The 27,801-nt window shown below is 64.9% G+C and overlaps 1 protein-coding gene across 1 annotated transcript; it reads left to right on the top strand.

Moving 5' to 3' along the window:
• The first annotated feature begins 1,313 nt into the window (after positions 1-1,313).
• Positions 1,314-27,311, top strand: NOSIP (nitric oxide synthase interacting protein). The gene is made up of 8 exons (XM_071801175.1): positions 1,314-1,523; positions 10,090-10,195; positions 13,206-13,287; positions 15,565-15,643; positions 16,061-16,149; positions 19,808-20,001; positions 24,862-24,970; positions 27,208-27,311. The coding sequence occupies exons 1-8, from the start codon at positions 1,454-1,456 to the stop codon at positions 27,277-27,279; spliced, it is 801 nt and encodes a 266-aa protein (XP_071657276.1). The 5' UTR covers positions 1,314-1,453; the 3' UTR covers positions 27,280-27,311.
• The last annotated feature ends 490 nt before the right edge of the window (positions 27,312-27,801 follow it).

The raw sequence follows: 27,801 nt of genomic DNA, 5'->3' as shown, positions 1-27,801 counted from the left end.
AAGGGGCGGAGTGAAGGGCGGGGCTAAGCAGTGTGGCGGGAGCGCGGCGGGGGCGTGGCCAGAGAACGACGGGGGGCGGAGCGATGATTCTCGGGGACGAAGGGGCGGAGCGAAGGGCGGGGCCAGGCGGCGGCGGGAGAGCGAGAAACGGGCGGGGCCAGAGAGCAGCGGGAGCGCGAAAGGGGCGGGGACAGGCGGCGGCGGGAGCGCGAAAGGGGCGGGGACAGAGGGTGGAGGGGGCGGAGCGATGATTCTCGGGGGAAGAAGGGGCGGAGCGAAGGGAGGGGCCAGACGGGGGAGGGAGAGGGATTGAGCGCGGAACGGGGCGGGGTCAGTCGGTGGCGGGAGCGCGGAAGGGGCGGGGACAAGCGGCGGTGGGAGCGAGAAAGGGGCGGGGACAAGCGGCGGTGGGGGGCGGAGCGATGATTCTGGGGGGCAGAAGGGGCGGAGCGAAGGGCGGGGCCAGGCGGTGGCGGGAGAGCGAGAAACGGGCGGGGCCAGAGAGCGGCGGGAGCGCGAAAGGGGCGGGGACAGAGAGAGGAGGGGGCGGAGCGATGATTCTGGGGGGGAGGGGCGGAGTGAAGGGCGGGGCTGAGCAGTGTGGCGGGAGCGCGGCGGGGGCGTGGCCAGAGAACGCCGGGGGGCGGAGCTATGATTCTGGGGGGAGAAGGGGCGGAGCGAAGGGCGGGGCCAGACGGGGGAGGGCGAGCGAGGGATCGCGGAAGGGGGCGGGGCCAAGCGGTGTGGCGGGAGAGCGAAGGGGGCGTGGCCGAGGCGAGGGAAGCGGGCGGGGAAAGAGGCGGGGCGGGGGGCGGAGCGATGAAATCGGGGGAGAAGGGGCGGGGCCAAAAACCCCGGGGAGGGGGCGGGGAAATGGGCGGGGCCAGGCGGACTCGGGAGGGAGAAAGGGCGGGGCCATAGAGCGGCGGGAGGGGGGCGGGGCCAGGCGGCGGAGGGGGGCGGAGCGATGATTGTGGGCGGGGTGAGGCGTGGCCGTGAAGGGGGCGTGGCCGGAGCGCGAAAGGGGCGGGGCCAAGCGGCGGTGGGAGCGCGAATGGGCGGAGCGGGAGAGACGCGGGGGGGCGGGGCTGGGGCGGAACCGGGGGGGGGGACCGGAGGAAGGGGGGGGGCCGGAGAGAGCGGGAGGGGCCCCGGGGGGTGGCGGGAAGAACCGAGAGGGGCAGCGGGGGGGTCAGGGGGGGGGGGGAACCGGGAGTTTCCGTGGCGGGGGGGGGGGGAGGAACCGAAGGGACGCGGGGGGTGGAGCGACGGCCACTTTCCGTCGGCGCACTTCCGGTCGCGGCACTTCCGGCTTCGGGAGCGGCGGTAGGTGGGGGGGGGGCGGGAACGGGAGCCTCGGGAAGGAGCGGAAGCGGCAGCGGGAGCGGCGGAAGCGGCAGCGGGAGCGGCGGAAGCGGCACCGGGAGCGGCGGAAGCGGCAGCGGGAGGCGGCATGACGCGCCACGGGAAGAACTGCACGGCGGGGGCCGTGTACACCTACCACGAGAAGAAGAAGGACACGGGTGGGACAGCGGGGGCGCGGGGGGGGGTGGGGGGACGTGGTGCCTGGGGGACGTGGGGGGATATGGGGGGGATATAGGGACATGGGGGGGATATAGGGACGTGGGGGGACATGGGACATGGCGGGGGACGCGGGGACATGGGGGGACATGGGGACAATGGGGGGATATAGGGGTGTGGGGGGGACATGGGGGGGACAGAGGAACGTGGGGTCTGGGGGACACAGGGGGACAAGGGGATATGGGAAGGATGGGGGGGACATGGGACCTGGGGGTGACATGGGGACATGGGGGGGATATAGGGACATGGGGGGACATGGGACATGGGGGGACATGGGACGTGGTGGGGGGGATATAGGCACATGGGGGGACATAGGGATGTGGGGGGGACATGGGGGGACATGGGGACATGGAAGGGATATAGGGACATGAGGGGGATATGGGGACGTGGGGGACATAGGGACAGGGGGACATGGGGGGAATATAGGGACATGGGGGGGGGATATAGGGACGTGGGGAGACATGGGATATGGGGGGGATATAGGGACATGGGGGGATATGGGGACGTGAGGGGACATGGGGACCTGGGGGTAACATGGGGACATGGGAGGGGTGGGGGGACATGGGACCTGGGGTGTGACATGGGGACATGAAGGGACATGGGGGGGACATGGGGGGACATGGGAACACGGGGGCACATGGGGACATGAGGGGACATAGGGACACGGGGGTCATGGGGGGACGTGGGGGGACATGGGGATGTGGGGGGGATGTAGGGACATGGGGGGACATGGGGACATAGGAACACAAGGGGACATGGGGGAACATAGGGACGTGGGGGTAACATGGGGACATGGGGGGACATGGGGACGTGGGGGGTAACATGGGGACATGGAGGGGGTGGGGGGACATGGGGACACGGGGGGGATGAGGGGACATGGGGCCTGGGGGGTGACATGGGGACATGAAGGGATGGGGGGACATGGGGACATGAGAGGACATCGGGACGTGGGGGGACATGGGGGCATTGGGGGGATATGGGGACATGGGGGGACATGGGGACATTGGGGGGACATGGGGACATGGGGGGACATGGGGATGTGGGGGGGATATAGGGACATGAGGACATTGGGGGGACATAGGGACATGGGGAGATATGGGGACATGGGAGAACATGGGGACATAGGGACACGAGGGGACATGGGGTGCCATGGGGACATGGGGGAACATAGGGACGTGGGGGGGACAGAGGGACATGGAGGGGATATAGGGACATGGGGGAGACATACGGACGTGGGGGGACATGGGGGGACATGGGGACGTGGGGGGGATATAGGGACATGGGGTAACATGGGGACGTGGGGGGGATATAGGGACATGGGGGGGATATAGGGACATGGGGGAACATGGGGACGTGGGGGGGATATAGGGACATGGGGTAACATGGGGACGTGGGGGGGATATAGGGACATGGGGGGGATATAGGGACATGGGGGAACATGGGGACGTGGGGGGGATATAGGGACATGGGGTAACATGGGGACGTGGGGGGGATATAGGGACATGGGGGGGATATAGGGACATGGGGGAACATGGGGACGTGGGGGGGATATAGGGACATGGGGGGGATATAGGGACATGGGGGAACATGGGGACGTGGGGGGGATATAGGGACATGGGGGAACATGGGGACGTGGGGGGGATATAGGGACATGGGGTAACATGGGGACGTGGGGGGACATGGGGACATGGGGGGGATATAGGGACATGGGGGAACATGGGGACGTGGGGGGGATATAGGGACATGGGGGAACATGGGGACATTGTGCGGACATAGGGACATGAGGGGACATAGGAACATGGGGGTAACATGGGGACATGGGGGGACATGGGGATGTGGGGGTAACGTGGGGGGACATAGGGACACGGGGGATATAGGGACATGGGGACATTGGGGGGCTATAGGGATATATGGGGACATGGGGGGGACATTGGGACATGGCGGGGCCAGAGGAACGTGGGGCCTGGGGGACACAGGGGGACAAGGGGACATGGGAAGGATGGGGGGACATGGGGCTTGGGGGTGATATGGGGACATGGGGGGGACATGGGGGAGATATAGGGACATGGGGGGACATGGGGACATAGGGGGGGCAAAGGAACATGGGGCCTGGGGGACACGGGGGGACATGGTGGGGGGACATGGGGGTAACATGGGGACGTGGGGGGACATGGGGACATGGGGGGGATATAGGGACATGGGGGAACATGGGGACATTGTGCGGACATAGGGACATGAGGGGACATAAGAACATGGGGGTAACATGGGGACATGGGGGGACATGGGGATGTGGGGGTAACGTGGGGGGACATAGGGACACGGGGGATATAGGGACATGGGGGGACATGGGGACATTGGGGGGCTATAGGGATATATGGGGACTTGGGGGGGACATTGGGACATGGCGGGGCCAGAGGAACGTGGGGCCTGGGGGACACAGGGGGACAAGGGGACATGGGAAGGATGGGGGGACATGGGGCCTGGGGGTGACATGGGGACATGGGGGGGACATGTTGGGGACAGAGGAACGTGGGGCCTGGGGGACACAGGGGGACAAGGGGACATGGGAAGGATGGGGGGACATGGGGCCTGGGGGTGACATGGGGACATGGGGGGGACATGGGGACACGGGGGTGAGGGGGAAGGGACATGATGGGGGGACAAGGGGACACTGGGGGGCTATGGGGGGAGCAGAGGAACATGGGGACATCGGGGGGACATGAGGGGGGACATGGGGGGGAAAGGGGACACGGGGACCCAGCGGGGACAAGGGGACACGGAGGGTCGGGGAGGGGGGGCAGAGGAACAAGGGGACATGAGGGGGACAGGGGGACGTGGGAGGACAGCGGGACACAAGTGGGACCCGGGGGTGACAGGGACACGCGGGGGGACGGGGAGGGACATGGGGGGGCAGAAGAAGATGGGGACATAGGGGGCCGGGGGGTGACAAGGGGCCGGGGGGGTGACAAGGGGATAGAGAATGGACAAGGGGGTGGGGGTGTGACACAGGGACACGGGGGGGTGACAAGGGGACATGGGGGTGACAAGGGGACATGTGGGTGACAAGGGGACACAGGGTGAGAAGGGGACGGGGGGGTGACAAGGGGACATGAGGGGGTGACAAGGGGACACGAGGGGTGTGACGGGGGGGTGACAAAGGGACGGGGGGGGACAAGGGGATGGGGGGTGACACGGGGGGTAACAAGGGGACATGGGGGTGACAAGGGGACACAGGGTGATAAGGGGATGGGGGAGGTGACAAGGGGACACGAGGGGTGTGACGGGGGGGTGACAAAGAGACGGGGGACAAGGGGACAGGGGGGTGACAAAGGGACACGGGGGGTGACAAGGGGACAGGGGGGACAAGGGGACACGGGGGGTGTGACATGGGGACACGGGGTGTGACATGGGGACACGGGGGGTGTGACATGGGGACACGGGGGTGACAAGGGGACAGGGGGGTGACAAAGGGATGGAGAGGTGACAAGGGGACATGGGAGGTGACAAGGGGATGGGGGGGTCACAAGGGGACATGGGAGGTGACAAGGGGACATGGGGGGTAACAAGGGGACAGAGGAGTTAACAAAGGGACATGGGGTGACAACGGGACATTGGGGGGGTGACAAGGGGACACGGGGGGGGACAAGGGAACAGAGGAGTTGACAAGGGGAAAGGGGACGGGGGGGTGTGGCACAGGGACACGGAGGGGTGACAAGGGGACACAGGGGATGTGACATGGGGACCCGGGGGTGACAAGGGGACATGGGGGGGACACGGGGGGGTGACAAGGAGATGGGGGGTGGCAAGGGGACATTGTGGGATGACAAGGGGACACAGGAGGAGTGACAAGGGAACAGGGGAGTTGACAAGGGGATGGGGGGGTGACAAGGGGACATTGGGGGGGTGACAAGGGGACAGAGGAGTTGACAAGGGGAAAGGGGACAAGAGGATGAGAGGGTGACAAGGGGACATTGCGGGGGTGACAAGGGGACGGGGGGGGTGACAAGGGGACATGGAGGGGGGTGACAAGGGGACATGGAGGGGGATACCAGGGGACATGGGGGGTGCCAAGGGGACATGGGGGGATGGCAAGGGGACATGGGGGGGTGACAAAGGGACATGGGGGGGTGACAAAGGGACATGGGGGGGTGGCAAGGGGATATGGGGGGTGGCAAGGGGACATGGGGGGGTGGCAAGGGGACATGGGGGGGGTGACAAAGGGACATGAGGGGGTGGCAAGGGGACATGGGGGGGTGACAAAGGGACATGGGGGGTGACAAAGGGACATTGGGGGGGTGCCAAGGGGACATGGGGGGGTGACAAAGGGACATGGGGGGGTGACAATGGGACATGGGGGGGTGCCAAAGGGACATGGGGGGGTGCCAAGGGGACATGGGGGGGGTGCCAAGGGGACATGGGGGGGTGGCAAGGGGACATGGGGGGGGTGCCAAGGGGACATGGGGGGGTGGCAAAGAGACATGGGGGGTGCCAAGGGGACATGGGGGGTGGCAAAGGGACATGGGGGGGTGGCAAGGGGACATGGGGGGTGCCAAAGGGACATGGGGGGTGCCAAGGGGACATGGGGGGGGTGGCAAAGGGACATGGGGGGGGTGGCAAAGGGACATGGGGGGTGCCAAGGGACATGGGGGGGTGCCAAGGGGACATGGGGGGTGCCAAGGGGACATGGGGGGGGTGAAAATGGGACATGGGGGGGTGGCAAAGGGACATGGGGGGTGCCAAGGGGACATGGGGGGTGGCAAAGGGACATGGGGGGTGGCAAGGGGACATGGGGGGGTGACAAAGGGACATGGGGGGTGCCAAGGGACATGGGGGGGTGCCAAGGGGACATGGGGGGTGCCAAGGGGACATGGGGGGGGTGACAATGGGACATGGGGGGGTGGCAAAGGGACATGGGGGGTGGCAAAGGGACATGGGGGGTGGCAAAGGGACATGGGGGGTGGCAAGGGGACATGGGGGGTGGCAAAGGGACATGGGGGGTGGCAAGGGGACATGGGGGGGTGACAAAGGGACATGGGGGGTGGCAAAGGGACATGGGGGGGTGCCAAGGGGACATGGGGGGGTGGCAAAGGGACATGGGGGGTGCCAAGGGGACATGGGGGGTGACAAAGGGACATGGGGGGGTGACAAAGGGACATGGGGGGTGCCAAGGGGACATGGGGGGGTGCCAGAGGGACTTGGGGGGTGGCAAAGGGACATGGGGGGTGCCAAGGGGACATGGGGGGGTGGCAAAGGGACATGGGGGGTGCCAAGGGACATGGGGGGGTGACAAAGGGACATGGGGGGGTGCCAGAGGGACATGGGGGGTGCCAAAGGGACATGGGGGGTGCCAAAGGGACATGGGGGGTGCCAAGGGGACATGGGGGGGTGCCAGAGGGACATGGGGGGGTGACAAAGGGACATGGGGGGGTGACAAAGGGACATGGGGGGTGCCAAGGGGACATGGGGGGGTGCCAGAGGGACATGGGGGGGTGACAAAGGGACATGGGGGGGTGACAAAGGGACATGGGGGGTGGCAAAGGGACATGGGGGGTGGCAAAGGGACATGGGTGGTGCCAAGGGACATGGGGGGGTGCCAAGGGGACATGGGGGGGTGACAATGGGACGTGGGGGGTACCAAGGGGATATGGGGGGGTGACAATGGGACATGGGGGGGTGCCAAGGGGACATGGGGGGTGGCAAGGGGACATGGGGGGGTACCAAGGGGATATGGGGGGGTGACAATGGGACATGGGGGATGCCAAAGGGACATGGGGGGGTGACAAAGGGACATGGGGGGTGCCGAGGGGACATGGGGGGTGACAAAGGGGACATGGGGGGGTGGCAAAGGGACATGGGGGGGTGGCAAAGGGACATGGGGGGGTGCCAAGGGGACATGGGGGGGTGCCAAGGGGACATGGGGGGGTGGCAAAGGGACATGGGGGGGTGACAAAGGGACATGGGGGGTGCCAAGGGGACATGGGGGGTGCCAAGGGGACATGGGGGGGTGGCAAAGGGACATGGGGGGTGCCAAGGGACATGGGGGGGTGACAAAGGGACATGGGGGGGTGCCAGAGGGACATGGGGGGTGCCAAAGGGACATGGGGGGTGCCAAAGGGACATGGGGGGTGCCAAGGGGACATGGGGGGGTGCCAGAGGGACATGGGGGGGTGACAAAGGGACATGGGGGGGTGACAAAGGGACATGGGGGGTGCCAAGGGGACATGGGGGGGTGCCAGAGGGACATGGGGGGGTGACAAAGGGACATGGGGGGGTGACAAAGGGACATGGGGGGTGGCAAAGGGACATGGGGGGTGGCAAAGGGACATGGGGGGGTGCCAAGGGGACATGGGGGGTGGCAAAGGGACATGGGGGGTGGCAAAGGGACATGGGGGGTGGCAAGGGGACATGGGGGGGTGACAAAGGGACATGGGGGGTGCCGAGGGGACATGGGGGGTGGCAAAGGGACATGGGGGGGTGGCAAAGGGACATGGGGGGTGGCAAAGGGACATGGGGGGGTGCCAAGGGGACATGGGGGGGTGGCAAAGGGACATGGGGGGTGCCAAGGGGACATGGGGGGTGACAAAGGGACATGGGGGGGTGACAAAGGGACATGGGGGGTGCCAAGGGGACATGGGGGGGTGCCAGAGGGACTTGGGGGGTGGCAAAGGGACATGGGGGGTGCCAAGGGGACATGGGGGGGTGGCAAAGGGACATGGGGGGTGCCAAGGGACATGGGGGGGTGACAAAGGGACATGGGGGGGTGCCAGAGGGACATGGGGGGTGCCAAAGGGACATGGGGGGTGCCAAAGGGACATGGGGGGTGCCAAGGGGACATGGGGGGGTGCCAGAGGGACATGGGGGGGTGACAAAGGGACATGGGGGGGTGACAAAGGGACATGGGGGGTGCCAAGGGGACATGGGGGGGTGCCAGAGGGACATGGGGGGGTGACAAAGGGACATGGGGGGGTGACAAAGGGACATGGGGGGTGGCAAAGGGACATGGGGGGTGGCAAAGGGACATGGGTGGTGCCAAGGGACATGGGGGGGTGCCAAGGGGACATGGGGGGGTGACAATGGGACGTGGGGGGTACCAAGGGGATATGGGGGGGTGACAATGGGACATGGGGGGGTGCCAAGGGGACATGGGGGGTGGCAAGGGGACATGGGGGGGTACCAAGGGGATATGGGGGGGTGACAATGGGACATGGGGGATGCCAAAGGGACATGGGGGGGTGACAAAGGGACATGGGGGGTGCCGAGGGGACATGGGGGGTGACAAAGGGGACATGGGGGGGTGGCAAAGGGACATGGGGGGGTGGCAAAGGGACATGGGGGGGTGCCAAGGGGACATGGGGGGGTGCCAAGGGGACATGGGGGGGTGGCAAAGGGACATGGGGGGGTGACAAAGGGACATGGGGGGTGCCAAGGGGACATGGGGGGTGCCAAGGGGACATGGGGGGGTGGCAAAGGGACATGGGGGGTGCCAAGGGGACATGGGGGGTGCCAAGGGGACATGGGGGGTGACAAAGGGACATGGGGGGGTGACAAAGGGACATGGGGGGGTGACAAAGGGACATGGGGGGGTGGCAAAGGGACATGGGGGGTGCCAAGGGACATGGGGGGGGTGCCAAGGGGACATGGGGGGGTGGCAAAGGGACATGGGGGGTGCCAAGGGGACATGGGGGGTGACAAAGGGACATGGGGGGGTGACAAAGGGACATGGGGGGGTGGCAAAGGGACATGGGGGGGTGGCAAAGGGACATGGGGGGTGGCAAAGGGACATGGGGGGGTGGCAAAGGGACATGGGGGGTGCCAAGGGGACATGGGGGGGGTGGCAAAGGGACATGGGGGGTGCCAAGGGGACATGGGGGGGTGGCAAAGGGACATGGGGGGTGCCAAGGGGACATGGGGGGGGTGGCAAAGGGACATGGGGGGTGCCAAGGGACATGGGGGGTGCCAAGGGGACATGGGGGGGTGACAATGGGACATGGGGGGGGTGACGAGGGGACATGGGGGGTGCCAAGGGGACATGGGGGGTGCCAAGGGACATGGGGGGGTGACAAAGGGACATGGGGGGGTGACAATGGGACATTGGGGGGTGCCAAAGGGACATGGGGGGGTACCAAGGGGATATGGGGGGGTGACAATGGGACATGGGGGGGTGCCGAGGGGACATGGGGGGGGTGCCAAGGGGACATGGGGGGGTGGCAAGGGGACATGGGGGTGTGGCAAGGGGACATGGGGGGGTGGCAAGGGGACATGGGGGGGTGACCAAGGGGACATGGGGGGGTGACAAAGGGACATGGGGGGGTGGCAAGGGGACATGGGGGGGTGGCAAGGGGACATGGGGGGGGTGGCGAGGGGACATGGGGGGGTGCCGAGGGGACATGGGGGGGTGACCAAGGGACATGGGGGGTGCCAAGGGGACATGGGGGGGTGGTGAGGGGACATGGGGGGGTGACCAAGGGACATGGGGGGTGCCAGGGGGTGACAGCGCTGTCCCCGCAGCCGCCTCGGGGTACGGGACCCAGCGCGTGCGGCTCGGCCGGGACGCGGTCAAAGATTTCGACTGCTGCTGCCTGTCCCTGCAGCCCTGCCGGGACCCCGTGGTCACGTGAGTCCCCAAAACCGCCCCAAATCACCCCAAAAATGACCCTGAATCACCCCCCAATCACCCCCAGCCCTGCCGGGACCCCGTGGTCACGTGAGTCCCCAAAACCGCCCCAAAATCACCCCAAATCACCCCAAAAATGACCCTGAATCACCCCCCAATCACCCCCAGCCCTGCCGGGACCCCGTGGTCACGTGAGTCCCCAAAACCGCCCCAAAGTCACCCCAAATCACCCCAAAAATGACCCCAAAGCACCCCCAGCCCTGCCGCGACCCCGTGGTCACGTGAGTCACAAAACCGCCCCGAAATCACCCCAAATCACCCCAAAACCGCCCCCAAAGCACCCCCAGCCCTGCCGGGACCCCGTGGTCACGTGAGTCCCAAAACCAACCCAAAATCACCCCAAATCACCCCAAAACCGCCCCCAAAGCACCCCCAGCCCTGCCGGGACCCCGTGGTCACGTGAGTCCCAAAACCAACCCAAAATCACCCCAAATCACCCCAAAACCGCCCCCAAAGCACCCCCAGCCCTGCCGGGACCCCGTGGTCACGTGAGTCCCAAAACCAACCCAAAATCACCCCAAATCACCCCAAAACCGCCCCCAAAGCACCCCCGGCCCTGCCGCGACCCCATGGTCACGTGAGTCACAAAACCGACCCAAAATGACCCAAAATCACCCCAAAAATGACCCCAAAGCACCCCCAGCCCTGCCGGGACCCCGTGGGCACGTGAGTCCCCAAAACCGACCCAAAATCACCCCAAATCACCCCAAAACCGCCCCCAAAGCACCCCCAGCCCTACCGGGACCCCATGGACACGTGAGTCACCAAAACGACCCAAAATGACCCAAAATCACCCCAAAAATGACCCTGAATTACCCCCCAATCACCCCCAGCCCTGCCGCGACCCCATGGGCACGTGAGGGACCCAAATCGCCCCAAAATGACCCCAAATCACCCAAAAATGACCCAAAATCACCCCAAAAACCGCCCCCAAAGCACCCCCAGCCCTACCGGGACCCCATGGGCACGTGAGTCACAAAAACGACCCAAAATGACCCAAAATCACCCCAAAATGACCCCAAATCACCCCAAAAACCGCCCCCAAAGCACCCCCAGCCCTACCGGGACCCCATGGACGCGTGAGTCACAAAAATGACCCAAAATGACCCAAAATCACCCCAAAATGACCCAAAATCACCCCAAAAACCACCCCCAAAGCACCCCCAGCCCTACCGGGACCCCGTGGGCACGTGAGTCACAAAAACGACCCAAAATGACCCAAAATCACCCCAAAAATGACCCTGAATCACCCCCCAATCACCCCCAGCCCTGCCGGGACCCCATGGACACCTGAGGGACCCAAATCGCCCCAAAATGACCCAAAATCACCCCAAAATGACCCAAAATCACCCCAAAACCCGCCCCCAAAGCACCCCCAGCCCTACCGGGACCCCATGGGCACGTGAGTCACAAAAACGACCCAAAATGACCCAAAATCACCCCAAAAATGACCCAAAATCACCCCAAAAACCGCCCCCAAAGCACCCCCAGCCCTACCGGGACCCCATGGACACGTGAGTCACCAAAACGACCCAAAATGACCCCAAATCACCCCAAAAATGACCCAAAATCACCCCAAAAACCGCCCCCAAAGCACCCCCAGCCCTGCCGGGACCCCATGGACACGTGAGTCACAAAAACGACCCAAAATCACCCAAAATCACCCCAAAAATGACCCTGAATCACCCCCCGATCACCCCCAGCCCTGCCGGGACCCCGTGGGCACGTGAGGGACCCAAATCGCCCCAAAATGACCCAAAATCACCCCAAAAATGACCCCAAATCACCCCAAAAACCGCCCCCAGAGCACCCCCAGCCCTACCGGGACCCCATGGACACTTGAGTCACAAAAACAACCCAAAATGACCCCAAATCACCCCAAAATGACCCAAAATCACCCCAAAAACCGCCCCCAAAGCACCCCCAGCCCTGCCGGGACCCCGTGGGCACGTGAGGGACCCAAATCGCCCCAAAATGACCCAAAATCACCCCAAAATGACCCAAAATCACCCCAAAAACCACCCCCAAAGCACCCCCAGCCCTACCGGGACCCCATGGGCACGTGAGTCACAAAAACGACCCAAAATCACCCCAAAAATGACCCAAAATCACCCCAAAAATGACCCAAAATCACCCCAAAATGACCCCAAATCACCCCAAAAACCACCCCCAAAGCACCCCCAGCCCTACCGGGACCCCATGGGCACGTGAGTCACAAAAACGACCCAAAATGACCCAAAATCACCCCAAAATGACCCAAAATCACCCCAAAAACCACCCCCATGTTAGGGGTCCCCCATGTTTTGGGGTCCCCCATGTTTGGGGTCCCCCCATTTCGTAGTCCCCCATGTTTTGGGACCCCCCCCATGTTGGGGTCCCCCATGTTTCAGGGTCCCCCATATTCAGTGTCCCCCCATATTTGGGGTCCCCCCATGTTTCAGGTCCCCCCATGTTTCAGGGTCCCCCATATTTGGGTCCCCCATGTTTTGGGGTCCACCCATATTCAGTGTCCCCCCATATTTGGGGTCCCCCATTGTTGGGGTCCCCCCATGTTTCAGCTCCCCCCATGTTTCAGGGTCCCCCCATATTTGGGGTCCCCCCATGTTTGGGGTCCCCCCATTTTGGGGTCCCCCATGTTTCAGGGTCCCCCATGTTCGGGGTCCCCTATGTTAGGGGTCCCCCATGTTTTGGGGTCCCCCATGTTTGGGGTCCCCCCATTTCGTAGTCCCCCATGTTTTGGGACCCCCCCATCTTGGGGTCCCCCATGTTTCAGGGTCCCCCATATTCAGTGTCCCCCTATATTTGGGGTCCCCCATTGTTGGGGTCCCCCCATGTTTCAGCTCCCCCCATGTTTCAGGGTCCCCCCATATTTGGGACCCCCATGTTTGGGGTCCCCCCATGTTGGGGTCCCCCATGTTTCGGGGTCCCCCATGTTTCGGGGTCCCCCCAGGCCGCAGGGGTTCCTGTATGAGCGCGAGGCCATCGTGGGGTACCTGCTGCACCGCAAGACCCAGATCCAGCGGCAGAGCAAGGTGGGGGGGTCCCCAAAATCCGGGGGGGGTCCCCAAAATCCGGGGGGGTCCCCAAAATCCGGGGGGGGTCCCCAAAATCCGGGGGGGGGCCCAAAATCCAGGGGGAGCGGGGGAAAATCACAGGAGGGACCCAGGCGTCCGGGGGGTTTGGTGGTGTCGTTTGGGCTCTTTTTGGGGGGTCCCCAATATCTGGGGGGGGGGTTAAGACTGGGGAGGGGTCCCCAACATCGGGGGGGTCCCCAAAATCCGGGGGGGTCCCTAAAATTCAGGGGGAGGAGGGGAAAATCACAGGAGGGACCCAGGCGTCCGGGGGGGTTTGGTGGTGGTGTTTGGGCTCTTTTTGGGGGGTCCCCAATATCTGGGGGGGGGGTTAAGACTGGGGGGGGGTCCCCAACATCGGGGGGGTCCCAAACATCGGGGGGGTCCCCAAAATCCGGGGGGGGTCCCCAAAATCCAGGGGGGTCCCCAAAATCCAGGGGGAGGGGGGGAAAATCACAGGAGGGACCCAGGCGTCCGGGGGGGTTTGGTGGTGTCGTTTGGGCTCTTTTTGGGGTGATTTGGGGGTTTTTGGGGTGTCTGATGTCATTTTTGGGGTGATTTGGGTGTTTTTGGGGTGTCCGATGTCATTTTTGGGGTGATTTGGGGTTTTTTGGGGTGTCCGATGCCGTTTTTGGGGTGATTTGGGGGTTTTTGGGGTGCCCGATGCCGTTTTTGGGGTGATTTGGGGGTTTTTGGGGTGTCTGATGTCATTTTTGGGGTGATTTGGGTGTTTTTGGGGTGCCCGATGCCGTTTTTGGGGTGATTTGGGGGTTTTTGGGGTGTCCGATGCCGTTTTTGGGGTGATTTGGGGGTTTTTGGGGTGCCCGATGCCGTTTTTGGGGTGATTTGGGGGTTTTTGGGGTGTCCGATGCCGTTTTTGGGGTGATTTGGGGGTTTTTGGGGTGCCCGATGCCGTTTTTGGGGTGATTTGGGGTTTTTGGGGTGTCCGATGCCGTTTTTGGGGTGTCTGATGTCATTTTCGGGGTGTCCGATGCCGTTTTTGGGGTGATTTGGGGGTTTTTGGGGTGCCCGATGCCGTTTTTGGGGTGTCTGATGTCATTTTTGGGGTGCCCGATGCCGTTTTTGGGGTGATTTGGGGGTTTTTGGGGTGCCCGATGCCGTTTTTGGGGTGTCTGATGTCATTTTCGGGGTGTCCGATGCCGTTTTTGGGGTGATTTGGGGGTTTTTGGGGTGCCCGAGGCCGTTTTTGGGGCGTCCGATGCCGTTTTTGGGGTGCCCGAGGCTGTTTTTGGGGTGTTTGAGGCCGTTTTTGGGGTGTCCGATGCTGTTTTTGGGGTGCCCGATGCCGTTTTTGGGGTGTCCGATGCCGTTTTTGGGGTGTCCGATGCCATTTTTGGGGTGTCTGATGTCATTTTCGGGGTGTCCGAGGCCGTTTTTGGGGTGATTTGGGGGTTTTTGGGGTGTCCGATGCCATTTTTGGGGTGTCTGATGTCATTTTTGGGGTGTCCGATGCCGTTTTTGGGGTGATTTGGGGGTTTTTGGGGTGCCCGATGACGTTTTTGGGGTGTTTGAGGCCGTTTTTGGGGTGATTTGGGGGTTTTTGGGGTGCCCGATGCCATTTTTGGGGTGTCTGATGTCATTTTCGGGGTGTCCGATGCCGTTTTTGGGGTGATTTGGGGGTTTTTGGGGTGTCCGATGCCATTTTTGGGGTGTCTGATGTCATTTTCGGGGTGTCCGAGGCCGTTTTTGGGGTGATTTGGGGGTTTTTGGGGTGTCCGATGCCATTTTTGGGGTGTCTGATGTCATTTTTGGGGTGTCCGATGCCGTTTTTGGGGTGATTTGGGGGTTTTTGGGGTGCCCGATGACGTTTTTGGGGTGTTTGAGGCCGTTTTTGGGGTGATTTGGGGGTTTTTGGGGTGCCCGATGCCATTTTTGGGGTGTCTGATGTCATTTTTGGGGTGATTTGGGGGTTTTTGGGGTGCCCGATGCCGTTTTTGGGGTGTCTGATGCCGTTTTCGGGGTGTCCGATGCCGTTTTTGGGGTGTCTGAGGCCGTTTTTGGGGTGATTTGGGGGTTTTTGGGGTGTCCGATGCCGTTTTTTGGGTGTCCGATGCCGTTTTTGGGGTGTCCGATGCCGTTTTTGGGGTGTTTGGGGCCGTTTTTGGGGTGTCTGAGGCCGTTTTTGGGGTGATTTGGGGGTTTTTGGGGTGCCCGAGGCCGTTTTTGGGGTGTCTGAGGCCGTTTTTGGGGTGACTGGGGTGTTTTTGGCTGTTCCAGCTGTTCCAGCGGCAGCAGCGGCGCCGGGAGCAGCAGCAGCGGGGGAGGGGCGGCCCCGAGGGGGAGGGGCCCAGTGCAGGTGGGGGGGGGGGGGTTGGGGGTGGGATTTGGGGGGGCGGGGGGGGGTGAGGGTTTGGGGGGGTGGGGGTGTTGGGGATTTGGGGGCATTTGGGGGGTGGGGTGGGGTGGGGGGGGTGGGGGGATTTGGGGGTGGGGGGAGTTGGGGGGCAGGGTGGGGGGGGTGGGGGGTGTTGGGATTTGGGGGCCTGGGGGGGTTGGGTTTTGGGGGGTGGGGGGAGTTGGGATTTGGGGCATTTGGGGTGGGAGGATTTGGGGGATGGGGGGGATTTGGGGGCATTTGGGGGGCTGGGGGGAGTTGGGTTTGGGGGGCAGGTTGGGGGGTGTTGGTGTTGGGGGGCGGGGCTGTTGGTGTTGGGGGGCGGGGCTGTCGGTGTTGGGGGGCGGGGCGGTGGGTGAGGCTCCGCCCCTCCCCCAGCCGCCGGCCCCGCCCCCCCCGGCCCCCTCCCCAGTTTCTGGATCCCGTCCCTGACGCCCGAGGCCGCGGCCGAGGAGCCACAGAAACCGGTCAGTGCCCCATGGGGGGCTGCCCCATAGCGGGTTCTGACCCATAGCGGGCTGACCCATAGCGGGGCTGCCCCATAGCGGGGCTGACCCATAGCGGGCTGACCCATAGCGAGACTGCCCCATAGCGAGACTGACCCATAGCGGGACTGACCCATAGCGAGACTGACCCATAGCGGGCTGACCCATAGGGAGGCTGCCCCATAGCGAGACTGCCCCATAGCGAGACTGACCCATAGCGAGACTGACCCATAGCGGGACTGCCCTATAGCGAGACTGCCCCATAGCGAGACTGACCCATAGCAGGACTGACCCATAGCGGGACTGCCCTATAGCGAGGCTGCCCCATAGCGGGTTCTGCCCCATAGCAGGCTGACCCATAGGGAGACTGACCCATAGCGAGGCTGCCCCATAGCGGGTTCTGCCCTATAGCGGGCTGACCCATAGCGGGCTGACCCATAGTGAGGCTGCCCCATAGGGAGACTGACCCATAGCGAGGCTCCCCCATAGCCAGACTGCCCCATAGCAGGGCTGCCCCATAGCGAGACTGCCCCATAGCGGGCTGACCCATAGCGAGACTGCCCCATAGCGAGACTGCCCCATAGCGGGCTGACCCATAGCGAGACTGCCCCATAGCGGGGCTGCCCCATAGCGAGACTGCCCCATAGCGGGGCTGCCCCATAGCGAGACTGCCCCATAGCGGGCTGACCCATAGCGAGACTGCCCCATAGCGGGGCTGCCCCATAGCGAGACTGCCCCATAGCGGGGCTGCCCCATAGCGAGGCTGCCCCATAGCGGGCTCACCCATAGCGAGACTGCCCCATAGCGAGACTGCCCCATAGCAGGCTCACCCATAGCGAGACTGCCCCATAGCGAGACTGCCCCATAGCGGGCTGACCCATAGCGGGCTGACCCATAGCGAGACTGCCCCATAGCGGGGCTGCCCCATACGGAGACTGCCCCATAGCAGGGCTGCCCCATAGCGGGGCTGCCCCATAGCGAGACTGCCCCATAGCGGGCTGACCCATAGCGGGTGACCCATAGCGAGACTGCCCCATAGTGGGGCTGCCCCATAGCGGGGCTGCCCCATAGCGAGGCTGCCCCATAGCAGGGCTGCCCCATAGCGGGGCTGCCCCATAGGGAGACTGCCCCATAGTGGGGCTGCCCCATAGCGGGGCTGCCCCATAGCGAGACTGCCCCATAGCGGGACTGCCCCATAGCTGGACTGCCCCATAGCGGGGCTGACCCATAGCGGGGCTGACCCATAGGGAGACTGCCCCATAGCGGGGCTGCCCCATAGGGAGACTGCCCCATAGCGGGGCTGCCCCATAGCGAGACTGCCCCATAGCGGGCTGACCCATAGCGGGCTGACCCATAGCGGGACTGCCCCATAGCGAGACTGCCCCATAGCGGGCTGCCCCATAGCGAGACTGCCCCATAGCGAGGCTGCCCCATAGCGGGCTGACCCATAGCGGGACTGCCCCATAGCGGGGCTGCCCCATAGCGGGACTGCCCCATAGCGAGACTGCCCCATAGCGGGCTGACCCATAGCGGGACTGCCCCATAGCGGGGCTGCCCCATAGCGGGGCTGCCCCATAGCTGGACTGCCCCATACCGGGGCTGCCCCATAGCGGGACTGCCCCATAGCGAGACTGCCCCATAGCGGGCTGACCCATAGCGAGACTGCCCCATAGCGGGCTGCCCCATAGCGGGCTGCCCCATAGCGTGACTGCCCCATAGCGGGCTGACCCATAGCGAGACTGCCCCATAGCGGGCTGCCCCATAGCGGGGCTGCCCCATAGCGAGACTGCCCCATAGCGGGCTGCCCCATAGCGGGCTGCCCCATAGCGAGACTGCCCCATAGCGGGGCTGCCCCATAGCTGGACTGCCCCATAGCGAGACTGCCCCATAGCGGGGCTGACCCATAGCGGGGCTGCCCCATAGGGAGACTGCCCCATAGCGGGACTGCCCCATAGCCGGACTGCCCCATAGCGGGGCTGCCCCATAGCCGGACTGCCCCATAGCGGGGCTGCCCCATAGCGGGCTGACCCATAGCGGGACTGCCCCATAGCGGGCTGCCCCATAGCGGGGCTGCCCCATAGCGAGACTGCCCCATAGTGGGCTGACCCATGGCAGGCTGCCCCATAGCGGGGCTGACCCATAGCGAGGTTGCCCCATAGCGGGGCTGCCCCATAGCGGGCTGCCCCATAGCGGGACTGCCCCATAGCGGGCCTGCCCCACAGCGGGTTCTGCCCCATAGGGAGACTGCCCCATAGCGGGCTGCCCCATAGCGGGGCTGCCCCACAGCGGGTTCTGCCCCATAGGGAGACTGTCCCATAGCGGGCTGACCCATAGCGAGACTGCCCCATAGCGGGCTGCCCCATAGCGGGGCTGCCCCACAGCGGGTTCTGCCCCATAGGGAGACTGCCCCATAGCGGGCTGACCCATAGCGAGACTGCCCCATAGCAAGACTGCCCCATAGCGGGACTGCCCCATAGCGGGCTGACCCATAGCGAGACTGCCCCATAGCGGGCTGCCCCATAGCGGGCTGCCCCATAGCGAGACTGCCCCATAGCGGGGCTGCCCCATAGCTGGACTGCCCCATAGCGAGACTGCCCCATAGCGGGGCTGCCCCATAGCGAGACTGCCCCATAGCGGGGCTGCCCCATAGCGAGACTGCCCCATAGCGGGCTGCCCCATAGCGGGGCTGCCCCATAGCGAGACTGCCCCATAGCGGGACTGCCCCATAGCGGGACTGCCCCATAGCGGGACTGCCCCATAGTGGGACTGCCCCATAGCGGGGCTGCCCCATGGTGTGGGAGGGACCCAGGCGTCCGGGAGGGGTCTGGGGAGCACCCTGGGATCTGGGAGGGACCCAGGCGTCCGGGAGGGACCCAGGCGTCCGGGAGGGGTCTGGGAGGAACCCAGGCGTCCGGGAGGGACCCAGGCGTCCGGGAGGGACCCAGGCATTCGGAAGGGGTCTGGGAGGGACCCAGGCGTCCGGGAGGGGTCTGGGAGGGACCCAGGCGTCCGGGAGGGACCCAGGCGTCCGGGAGGGGTCTGGGGAGCACCCTGGGGTGTGGGAGGGACCCAGGCATCCGGGAGGGACCCAGGCGTCCGAGAGGGACCCAGGTGTTCAGGAGGGACCCAGGCGTCCGGGAGGAACCCAGGCGTCCGGGAGAGGACTGGGGAGCACCCTGGGGTGTGGGAGGGACCCAGGAGTTCGGGAGGGACCGAGGCGTCCGGGAGGGGTCTGGGAGGGACCCAGGCGTCCGGGAGGGGTCTGTGGGGGACCCAGGTGTTCGAGAGGGACCCAGGCATCCGGGAGGGACCCAGGCGTTCAGGAGGGGACCCAGGCGTCCGGGAGGGGACCCAGGCATCTGAGAGGGACCCAGGCGTCCGGGAGGGACCCAGGCGTCCGGGAGGGGTCTGTGGGGGACCCTGGTGTTCGAGATGGACCCAGGCGTCCGGGAGGGACCCAGGCATTCGGAAGGGGTCTGGGAGGGACCCAGGCGTCCGGGCGGGGTCCGGGAGGGACCCAGGCGTCCGGGAGGGACCCAGGCGTCCGGGAGGGGTCTGGGAGGGACCCAGGCGTCCGGGAGGGACCCAGGCGTCCGGGCGGGGTCTGTATGTCCCGCCGTGTCCGTGTGTCCGCCCGCAGGACCCGGTGCTGCGCTGCCCCATGTCCGGGCGGCGGCTGCGGCTGCGGGACCTGGTGCGCGTGCGCTGGGTCCCCGCGCAGCGCGGGCTGAGCCGCGCGGAGCTGCTGGCGCGGGGGGAGGGGCAGCGCTACGTGTGCGCGGTCACCGGGGACGCGCTCAGCAACGGCACGGCCTGCGCGGTCCTGCGCCCATCGTGAGTCATGGGACCCCCAAACACCCTGAAACACCCCGAAAATGGGCTCGGGGACACCGAAAACCCCCAGAAACACCCCAAAAACCCCCAGGAACGCCCCAAAAAGCCCCGGGAACGCCCCCAAAATGCACCCAGGGTCCTAAAACCCCCCCAGGGACGCGCTCAGCAGCGGCACCGCCTGCGCGGTTCTGCGCCCCTCGTGAGCATGGGACCCCGAAACACCCTGAAACACCCCGAAAATGGACTCGGGGACCCCGAAAACCCCCAGGAACACCCCAAAAACCCCCAGGAACGACCCAAAAACCCCCAGGAACGCCCCAAAAAGCCCCGGGAACGCCCCCAAAATGCACCCAGGGTCCTAAAACCCCCCCAGGGACGCGCGCAGCAGCGGCACCGCCTGCGCGGTTCTGCGCCCCTCGTGAGTCATGGGACCCCGAAACACCCTCAGACACCCCGAAAATGGACTCGGGGACCCCGAAAATGGACCCAGGGACCCCGAAAACCCCCAGAAACACCCCAAAAACCCCCAGGAACGCCCCAAAAACCCCCAGGAACGCCCCAAAAAGCCCCGGGAACGCCCCCAAAATGCACCCAGGGTCCTAAAACCCCCCCAGGGACGCGCTCAGCAGCGGCACCGCCTGCGCGGTTCTGCGCCCCTCGTGAGCATGGGACCCCAAAAACCCCCTCAGACACCCCGAAAATGGACCCGGGGACATCAGAAATGGATCCGGGGACCCCGAAAACCCCCAGAAACACCCCAAAAACCCCCAGGAACGCCCCAAAAAGCTCCGGGAACGCCCCCAAAATGCACCCAGAGACCCCAGAAATGCACCCAGGGTCCTAAAACCCCCCCAGGGACGCGCTCAGCAGCGGCACCGCCTGCGCGGTTCTGCGCCCCTCGTGAGTCATGGGACCCCAAAAACCCCCTCAGACACCCCGAAAATGGACACGGGGACCCCGAAAATGGACCCAGGGACCCCGAAAACCCCCAGAAACACCCCAAAAACCCCCGGGAACGCCCCAAAAACCCCCAGGAACGCCCCAAAAAGCCCCGGGAACGCCCCCAAAATGCACCCAGGGTCCTAAAACCCCCCCAGGGACGCGCTCAGCAGCGGCACCGCCTGCGCGGTTCTGCGCCCCTCGTGAGTCACGGGACCCCAAAAACCCCCCCAGACACCCCGAAAATGGACCCGGGGACACCAGAAATGGATCCGGGGACCCCAAAAACCCCCAGGAACGCCCCAAAAACCCCCAGGAACGCCCCAAAAAGCTCCGGGAACGCCCCCAAAATGCACCCAGAGACCCCAGAAATGCACCCAGGGTCCTAAAACCCCCCCAGGGACGCGCTCAGCAGCGGCACCGCCTGCGCGGTTCTGCGCCCCTCGTGAGTCGTGGGACCCCAAAACACCCTCAGACACCCCGAAAATGGACTCGGGGACCCCGAAAACCCCCAGAAACACCCCAAAAACCCCCAGGAACGCCCCAAAAACCCCCGGGAACGCCCCCAAAATGCACCCAGGGTCCTAAAACCCCCCCAGGGACGCGCTCAGCAGCGGCACCGCCTGCGCGGTTCTGCGCCCATCGTGAGTCATGGGACCCCAAAACCCCCTCAAACACCCCGAAAATGGACTCGGGGACACCAGAAATGGACCCGGGGACCCCGAAAACCCCCAGGAACACCCCAAAAACCCCCAGGAACGCCCCAAAAACCCCCAGGAACGCCCCAAAATGCACCCAGAGACCCCAGAAATGCACCCAGGGTCCTAAAACCCCCCCAGGACGCGCTCAGCAGCGGCACCGCCTGCGCGGTTCTGCGCCCCTCGTGAGTCGTGGGACCCCAAAACATCCTCAGACACCCCGAAAATGGACTCGGGGACCCCAAAAACCCCCAGAAACACCCCAAAAACCCCCAGGAACGCCCCAAAAACCCCCAGGAACGCCCCCAAAATGCACCCAGGGTCCTAAAACCCCCCCAGGGAGGCGCTCAGCAGCGGCACCGCCTGCGCGGTTCTGCGCCCCTCGTGAGTCATGGGACCCCGAAACACCCTCAGACACCCCGAAAATGGACTCGGGGACCCCAAAAACCCCCAGAAACACCCCAAAAACCCCCAGGAACGCCCCAAAAAGCCCCGGGAACGCCCCCAAAATGCACCCAGGGTCCTAAAACCCCCCCAGGGACGCGCTCAGCAGCGGCACCGCCTGCGCGGTTCTGCGCCCCTCGTGAGTCATGGGACCCCAAAAACCCCCCCAGACACCCCGAAAATGGACTCGGGGACACTGAAAATGGACCCGGGGACCCCGAAAACCCCCAGAAACACCCCAAAAACCCCCAGGAACGCCCCAAAAACCCCCAGGAACGCCCCAAAAAGCCCCGGGAATGCCCCAAAATGCACCCAGAGACCCCAGAAATGCACCCAGGGTCCTAAAACCCCCCCCAGGGACGCGCTCAGCAGCGGCACCGCCTGCGCGGTTCTGCGCCCATCGTGAGTCATGGGACCCCGAAACCCCCTCAGACACCCCGAAAATGGACCCGGGGACACCAGAAATGGATCCGGGGACCCCAAAAACCCCCAGGAACACCCCAAAAACCCCCAGGGACACCCCAAAACCCCCCAGGAATGCCCCAAAAATGCACCCAGAGACCCCCCAAAAAACACCCAGAGATCCCAGAAATGGACCCGGGGACCCCAAAACCCCCCAGGAACCCCCAAAACCTCCAGGGTTACCCCAAAACCTACTCAGGACACCCCAAACCCCCCGGGACACCCCAAAACTCCCCAAGTCTCCCCCCCCAGGGTCTTAAATACCCCCAAGTGCCCCCTAAATACCCCCTGGGGGTTCGACCCCCACAGCTGCCCCCCCCAGGTCTCTGCCCCCCATTGTCCCCCATTGCCCCCCAGGTCCCTGACCCCCAATTGCCTCCAATTGTCCCCAATTGTCCCCAATTGCCCCCCAAGTCCCTGACCCCGTTCCCCCCCATTGCCCCCCATGTCTCTGACCCCCATTGCCCCCCAAGTCCCTGACCCCCAATTCCCCCCCATTGCACCCCAATTCCCCCCCATGTCTCTCACCCCCATTGCCCCCCATTCTCTCCATTGCCCCCCAAGTCTCTGACCCCCATTGTCCCCCATTGTCCCCCATTGTCGCCATTGACCCCCATTGTCCCCTATTGTCCCCATTGGCTCGGTGATGAGCCTGGACTGGCCCCCATTGCCCCCCTCGCCCCCATTGTCCCCATTGCCCCCATTGTCCCCATTGTCCCCATTGCCCCCATTGTCCCCAATGTCCCCATTGCCCCCAATGTCCCCATTGCCCTCATTGTCCCCAATGTCCCCATTGCCCCCATTGCCCCCATTGTCCCCAATGTCCCCATTGTCCTCATTGTCCCCATTGCCCCCAGTGTCTCCATTGCCCCCAATGTCCCCATTGCCCCCATTGTCCCCAATGCCCCCATTGTCCCCAATGTCCCCAATGTCCCCATTGCCCCCAATGTCCCCAATGCCCCCATTGCCCCCATTGTCCCCAATGTCCCCATTCCCCCCATTGCCCCCACTGCCCCCATTGCCCCCAATGCCCCCATTGTCCCCATTGCCCCCATTGTCCCCATTGCCCCCAATGTCCCCAATGCCCCCATTGTCCCCATTGCCCCCATTGCCCCCATTATCCCCATTGCCCCCATTGCCCCCAATGTCCCCAATGCCCCCATTGTCCCCATTGACCCCCATTGCCCCCATTGTCCCCATTGCCCCCAATGTCCCCAATGTCCCCATTGTCCCCATTGTCCCCATTGCCCCCATTGTCCCCATTGCCCCCAATGTCCCCAATGCCCCCATTGTCCCCATTGCCCCCATTGCCCCCATTATCCCCATTGCCCCCATTGCCCCCAATGTCCCCAATGCCCCCATTGTCCCCATTGACCCCCATTGCCCCCATTGTCCCCATTGCCCCCAATGTCCCCAATGTCCCCATTGTCCCCATTGCCCCCATTGCCCCCAATGTCCCCATTGCCCCCATTGCCCCCATTGCCCTCATTGTCCCCAATGTCCCCATTGCCCCCATTGCCCCCAATGCCCCCAATGCCCCCATTGCCCCCATTGTCCCCAATGTCCCCATTGCCCCCAATGTCCCCATTGTCCCCAATGCCCCCAATGCCCCCAATGCCCCCATTGTCCCCATTGCCCCCATTGCCCCCATTGTCCCCAATGTCCCCATTGCCCCCATTGCCCCCATTGTCCCCAATGGCCCCATTGCCTCCAATGTCCCCATTGTCCCCAATGTCCCCATTGCCCCCAATGTCCCCATTGTCCCCAATGCCCCCAATGCCCCCAATGTCCCCATTGCCCCCATTGTCCCCATTGTCCCCATTGCCCCCAATGCCCCCATTGTCCCCATTGCCCCCATTGCCCCCATTGCCCCCATTGTCCCCAATGGCCCCATTGCCTCCAATGTCCCCATTGTCCCCAATGTCCCCATTGCCCCCATTGTCCCCATTGTCCCCAATGCCCCCAATGCCCCCAATGTCCCCATTGCCCCCATTGCCCCCATTGTCCCCATTGCCCCCAATGCCCCCATTGTCCCCATTGCCCCCATTGCCCCCATTGTCCCCAATGCCCCCATTGCCCCCATTGCCCCCAATGCCCCCATTGTCCCCATTGCCCCCATTGTCCCCAATGCCCCCATTGTCCCCATTGCCCCCATTGCCCCCATTGTCCCCATTGTCCCCAATGCCCCCAATGTCCCCATTGTCCCCATTGTCCTCATTGTCCCCAATGCCCCCAATGCCCCCAATGTCCCCATTGTCCCCATTGCCCCCAGTGTCCCCATTGCCCCCAATGTCCCCAATGTCCCCAATGTCCCCAGGGGCTCCGTGGTCACCCTGGACTGCGTTGAGCGCCTGATCCGCAAGGACATGCGGGACCCCCTGACCGGGGACCCCCTGAGCGACAGCGACATCATCGTCCTGCAGCGGGTACGGGGGCTGGGGGGTCCGGGGGGGTTTGGGGGGGTCTTGGGGGTCTGGGGGTGTCCCAGGGGGTCTGGGGGGGTCCTGGGGGTTTGGGGGGGTCCTGGGTGGTCCCAGAGGGGGTTTTGGGGGGCTGGGGTCTCCCTGAGGTTTGGGGGGACCCAAGGGGTCTGGGGGTGTCCCAGGGGGTCTGAGGGGTTTGGGGGGGGTCCTTGGGGATTTGGGGGGTCCCAAGGGGTCTGGGGGTCCCAGAACAGTTTTGGGGGGGCTGGGGGTCTCCCTGAGGTTCAGGGGTGTCTGGGGGGTTTGGGGGGGTCCTGGGGAGATCAGGGGGGTTTGGGGGGGTCCCAGAAGGGGTTTTGGGGGGCTGGGGCCTCCCTGAGGTTTGGGGGGGACCCAAGGGGTCTGGGGGTGTCCCAGGGGCTCTGGGGGGGTCCTGGGGGTTTGGGGGGGTCCTGGGTGGTCCCAGAAGGGGTTTTGGGGGGCTGGGGCCTCCCTGAGGTTTGGGGGGGACCCAAGGGGTTTGGGGGTGTCCCAGGGGCTCTGGGGGTTCCCAAAGGGGTTTTGGGGGGCTGGGGTCTCCCTGAGGGGTTTGGGGGGGTCCTGGGGGTCCCAGAAGGGCTCTTGGGGCACTGGGGTCTCCCTGGTATTTGGGGGGGTCCCAGGTAAACCAGGGGGGTTTGGGGGGTCCAGGGGGTTTGGGGGGGTCCTGAGGGGTCCCAGTGGGGGTTTTGGGGGGCTGGGGTCTCCCTGAGGTTTGGGGGGGACCCAAGGGGTTTGGGGGGGTCCCAGGGGCTCTGGGGGGGTCCTGGGGGTTTGGGGGGTCCTGGGTGATCCCAGAGGGGGTTTTGGGGGGCTGGGGTCTCCATGAGGGGTTTGGGGTGGTCCTGGGGGGTCTGGGGGTGTCCCAGGGACTCTGGGGGGTCCTGAGGGGTCCCAGAAGGGGTTTTGGGGGGCTGGGGCCTCCCTGAGGTTTGGGGGGGTCCGGGGGGGTTTGGGGGGGTCCCGGGGGTTCTGGGGGGGTCCCAGAAGGGGTTTTGTGGGGCTGGGGTCTCCATGAGGGGTTTGGGGGGGTCCTGGGGGTCCCAGAGGGGGTTTTGGGGGGCTGGGGTCTCCCTGGTATTTGGGGGGGTCCCAGGTAAACCAGGGGGGTTTGGGGGGTCCAGGGGGGTTGGGGGGGTCCTGGGGGGTCCCAGAAGGGGTTTTGGGGGCTGGGGTCTCCATGAGGTTTGGGGGGACCCAAGGGGTTTGGGGGTGTCCTGGGGGGTTTGGGGGGGTCCCAGGGGCTCTGGGGGGTCCTGAGGGGTCCCAGAAGTGGTTTTGGGGTCTGGGGTCTCCATGAGGTTTGGGGGTGTCTGGGGGGGTCCTGGGGGTCCCAGAAGGGCTCTTGGGGCACTGGGGTCTCCCTGGTATTTGGGGGGGTCCCAGGTAAACCAGGGGGGTTTGGGGGGTCCAGGGGGGTTGGGGGGGTCCTGAGGGGTCCCAGTGGGGGTTTTGTGGGGCTGGGGTCTCCCTGAGGTTTGGGGGGGACCCAAGGGGTCTGGGGGTGTCCCAGGGGGTCTGAGGGGTTTGGGGGGGGTCCTTGGGGATTTGGGGGGTCCCAAGGGGTCTGGGGGTCCCAGAACAGTTTTGGGGGGGCTGGGGGTCTCCCTGAGGTTCAGGGGTGTCTGGGGGGTTTGGGGGGGTCCTGGGGAGATCAGGGGGGTCTGGGGGGGTCCCAGAAGGGGTTTTGGGGGGCTGGGGTCTCCATGAGGGGTTTGGGGGGGTCCTGGGGGTCCCAGAGGGGGTTTTGGGGGGCTGGGGTCTCCCTGGTATTTGGGGGGGTCCCAGGTAAACCAGGGGGGTTTGGGGGGTCCAGGGGGTTTGGGGGGGTCCTGAGGGGTCCCAGTGGGGGTTTTGGGGGCTGGGGTCTCCCTGAGGTTTGGGGGGGACCCAAGGGGTTTGGGGGGGTCCCAGGGGCTCTGGGGGGGTCCTGGGGGTCTGGGGGGTCCTGAGGGGTCCCAGAAGGGGTTTTGGGGGGCTGGGGTCTCCCTGGTATTTGGGGGGGTCCCAGGTAAACCAGGGGGGTTTGGGGGATCCAGGGGGGTTGGGGGGGTCCTGGGGGGTCCCAGAAGGGGGTTTGGGGTCTCTCTGACATTTGGGGAGGTCCTGGGGAGATCAGGGGGGTTTGGGGGGGTCCCAGAAGGGGTTTTGGGGTCTGGGGTCTCCCCGAGGTTTGGGGGTGACCCCCCCATCCCCCCCAGGGCGGCACCGGATTCGCGGGGGCCGGCACCTGCCTGGAGGCCAAGAAATCGCGCCCGGTCATGCAGGCCTAGGGGACCCCAAAACTGCACCCCCCAAATCTGCACCCCCAAATCTGCACCCCAAATCTGCACTCCCAAATCTGCACCCCCCAAATCTGCACCCCAAACCTGCACCCCAAACCTGCACCCCAAAAATGCTGCACCCCCAAAAACCTGCACCTCCAAACCCCTGAACACCAAAACCCCTTGAACCCCAAAACCCCTGAACCCCCAAAACCCCTTGAACCCCAAAACCCCTGAACCCCCAAACCCCTTGAACCCCAAAACCCCTGAACCCCAAACCCCCTTCACCCCCTGCACTCCCAAACCCCTGAACCCCAAAACCCCTTGAACCCCAAATCCCTGAACCCCCAAACCCCTTGAACCCTCCAACCCCAAACCCCCTGCACCCCAAAACCTCTTGAACCCCAAAACTCCTTGAACCCCAAACCCCCTTCACCCCAAACCCCAAGACCCCTGAACCCCAAAACCCCTTGAACCCCCAAACCCCCTGTAACCCCAAACCTCTTGAACCCCAAAACCGCTGAAACCCGA

Source organism: Patagioenas fasciata, chromosome 35, assembly GCF_037038585.1.
Source record: "Patagioenas fasciata isolate bPatFas1 chromosome 35, bPatFas1.hap1, whole genome shotgun sequence".
NCBI classification, from domain to species: Eukaryota; Metazoa; Chordata; class Aves; order Columbiformes; family Columbidae; genus Patagioenas; species Patagioenas fasciata.
This window is presented reverse-complemented; position numbering and strand designations above follow the sequence as displayed.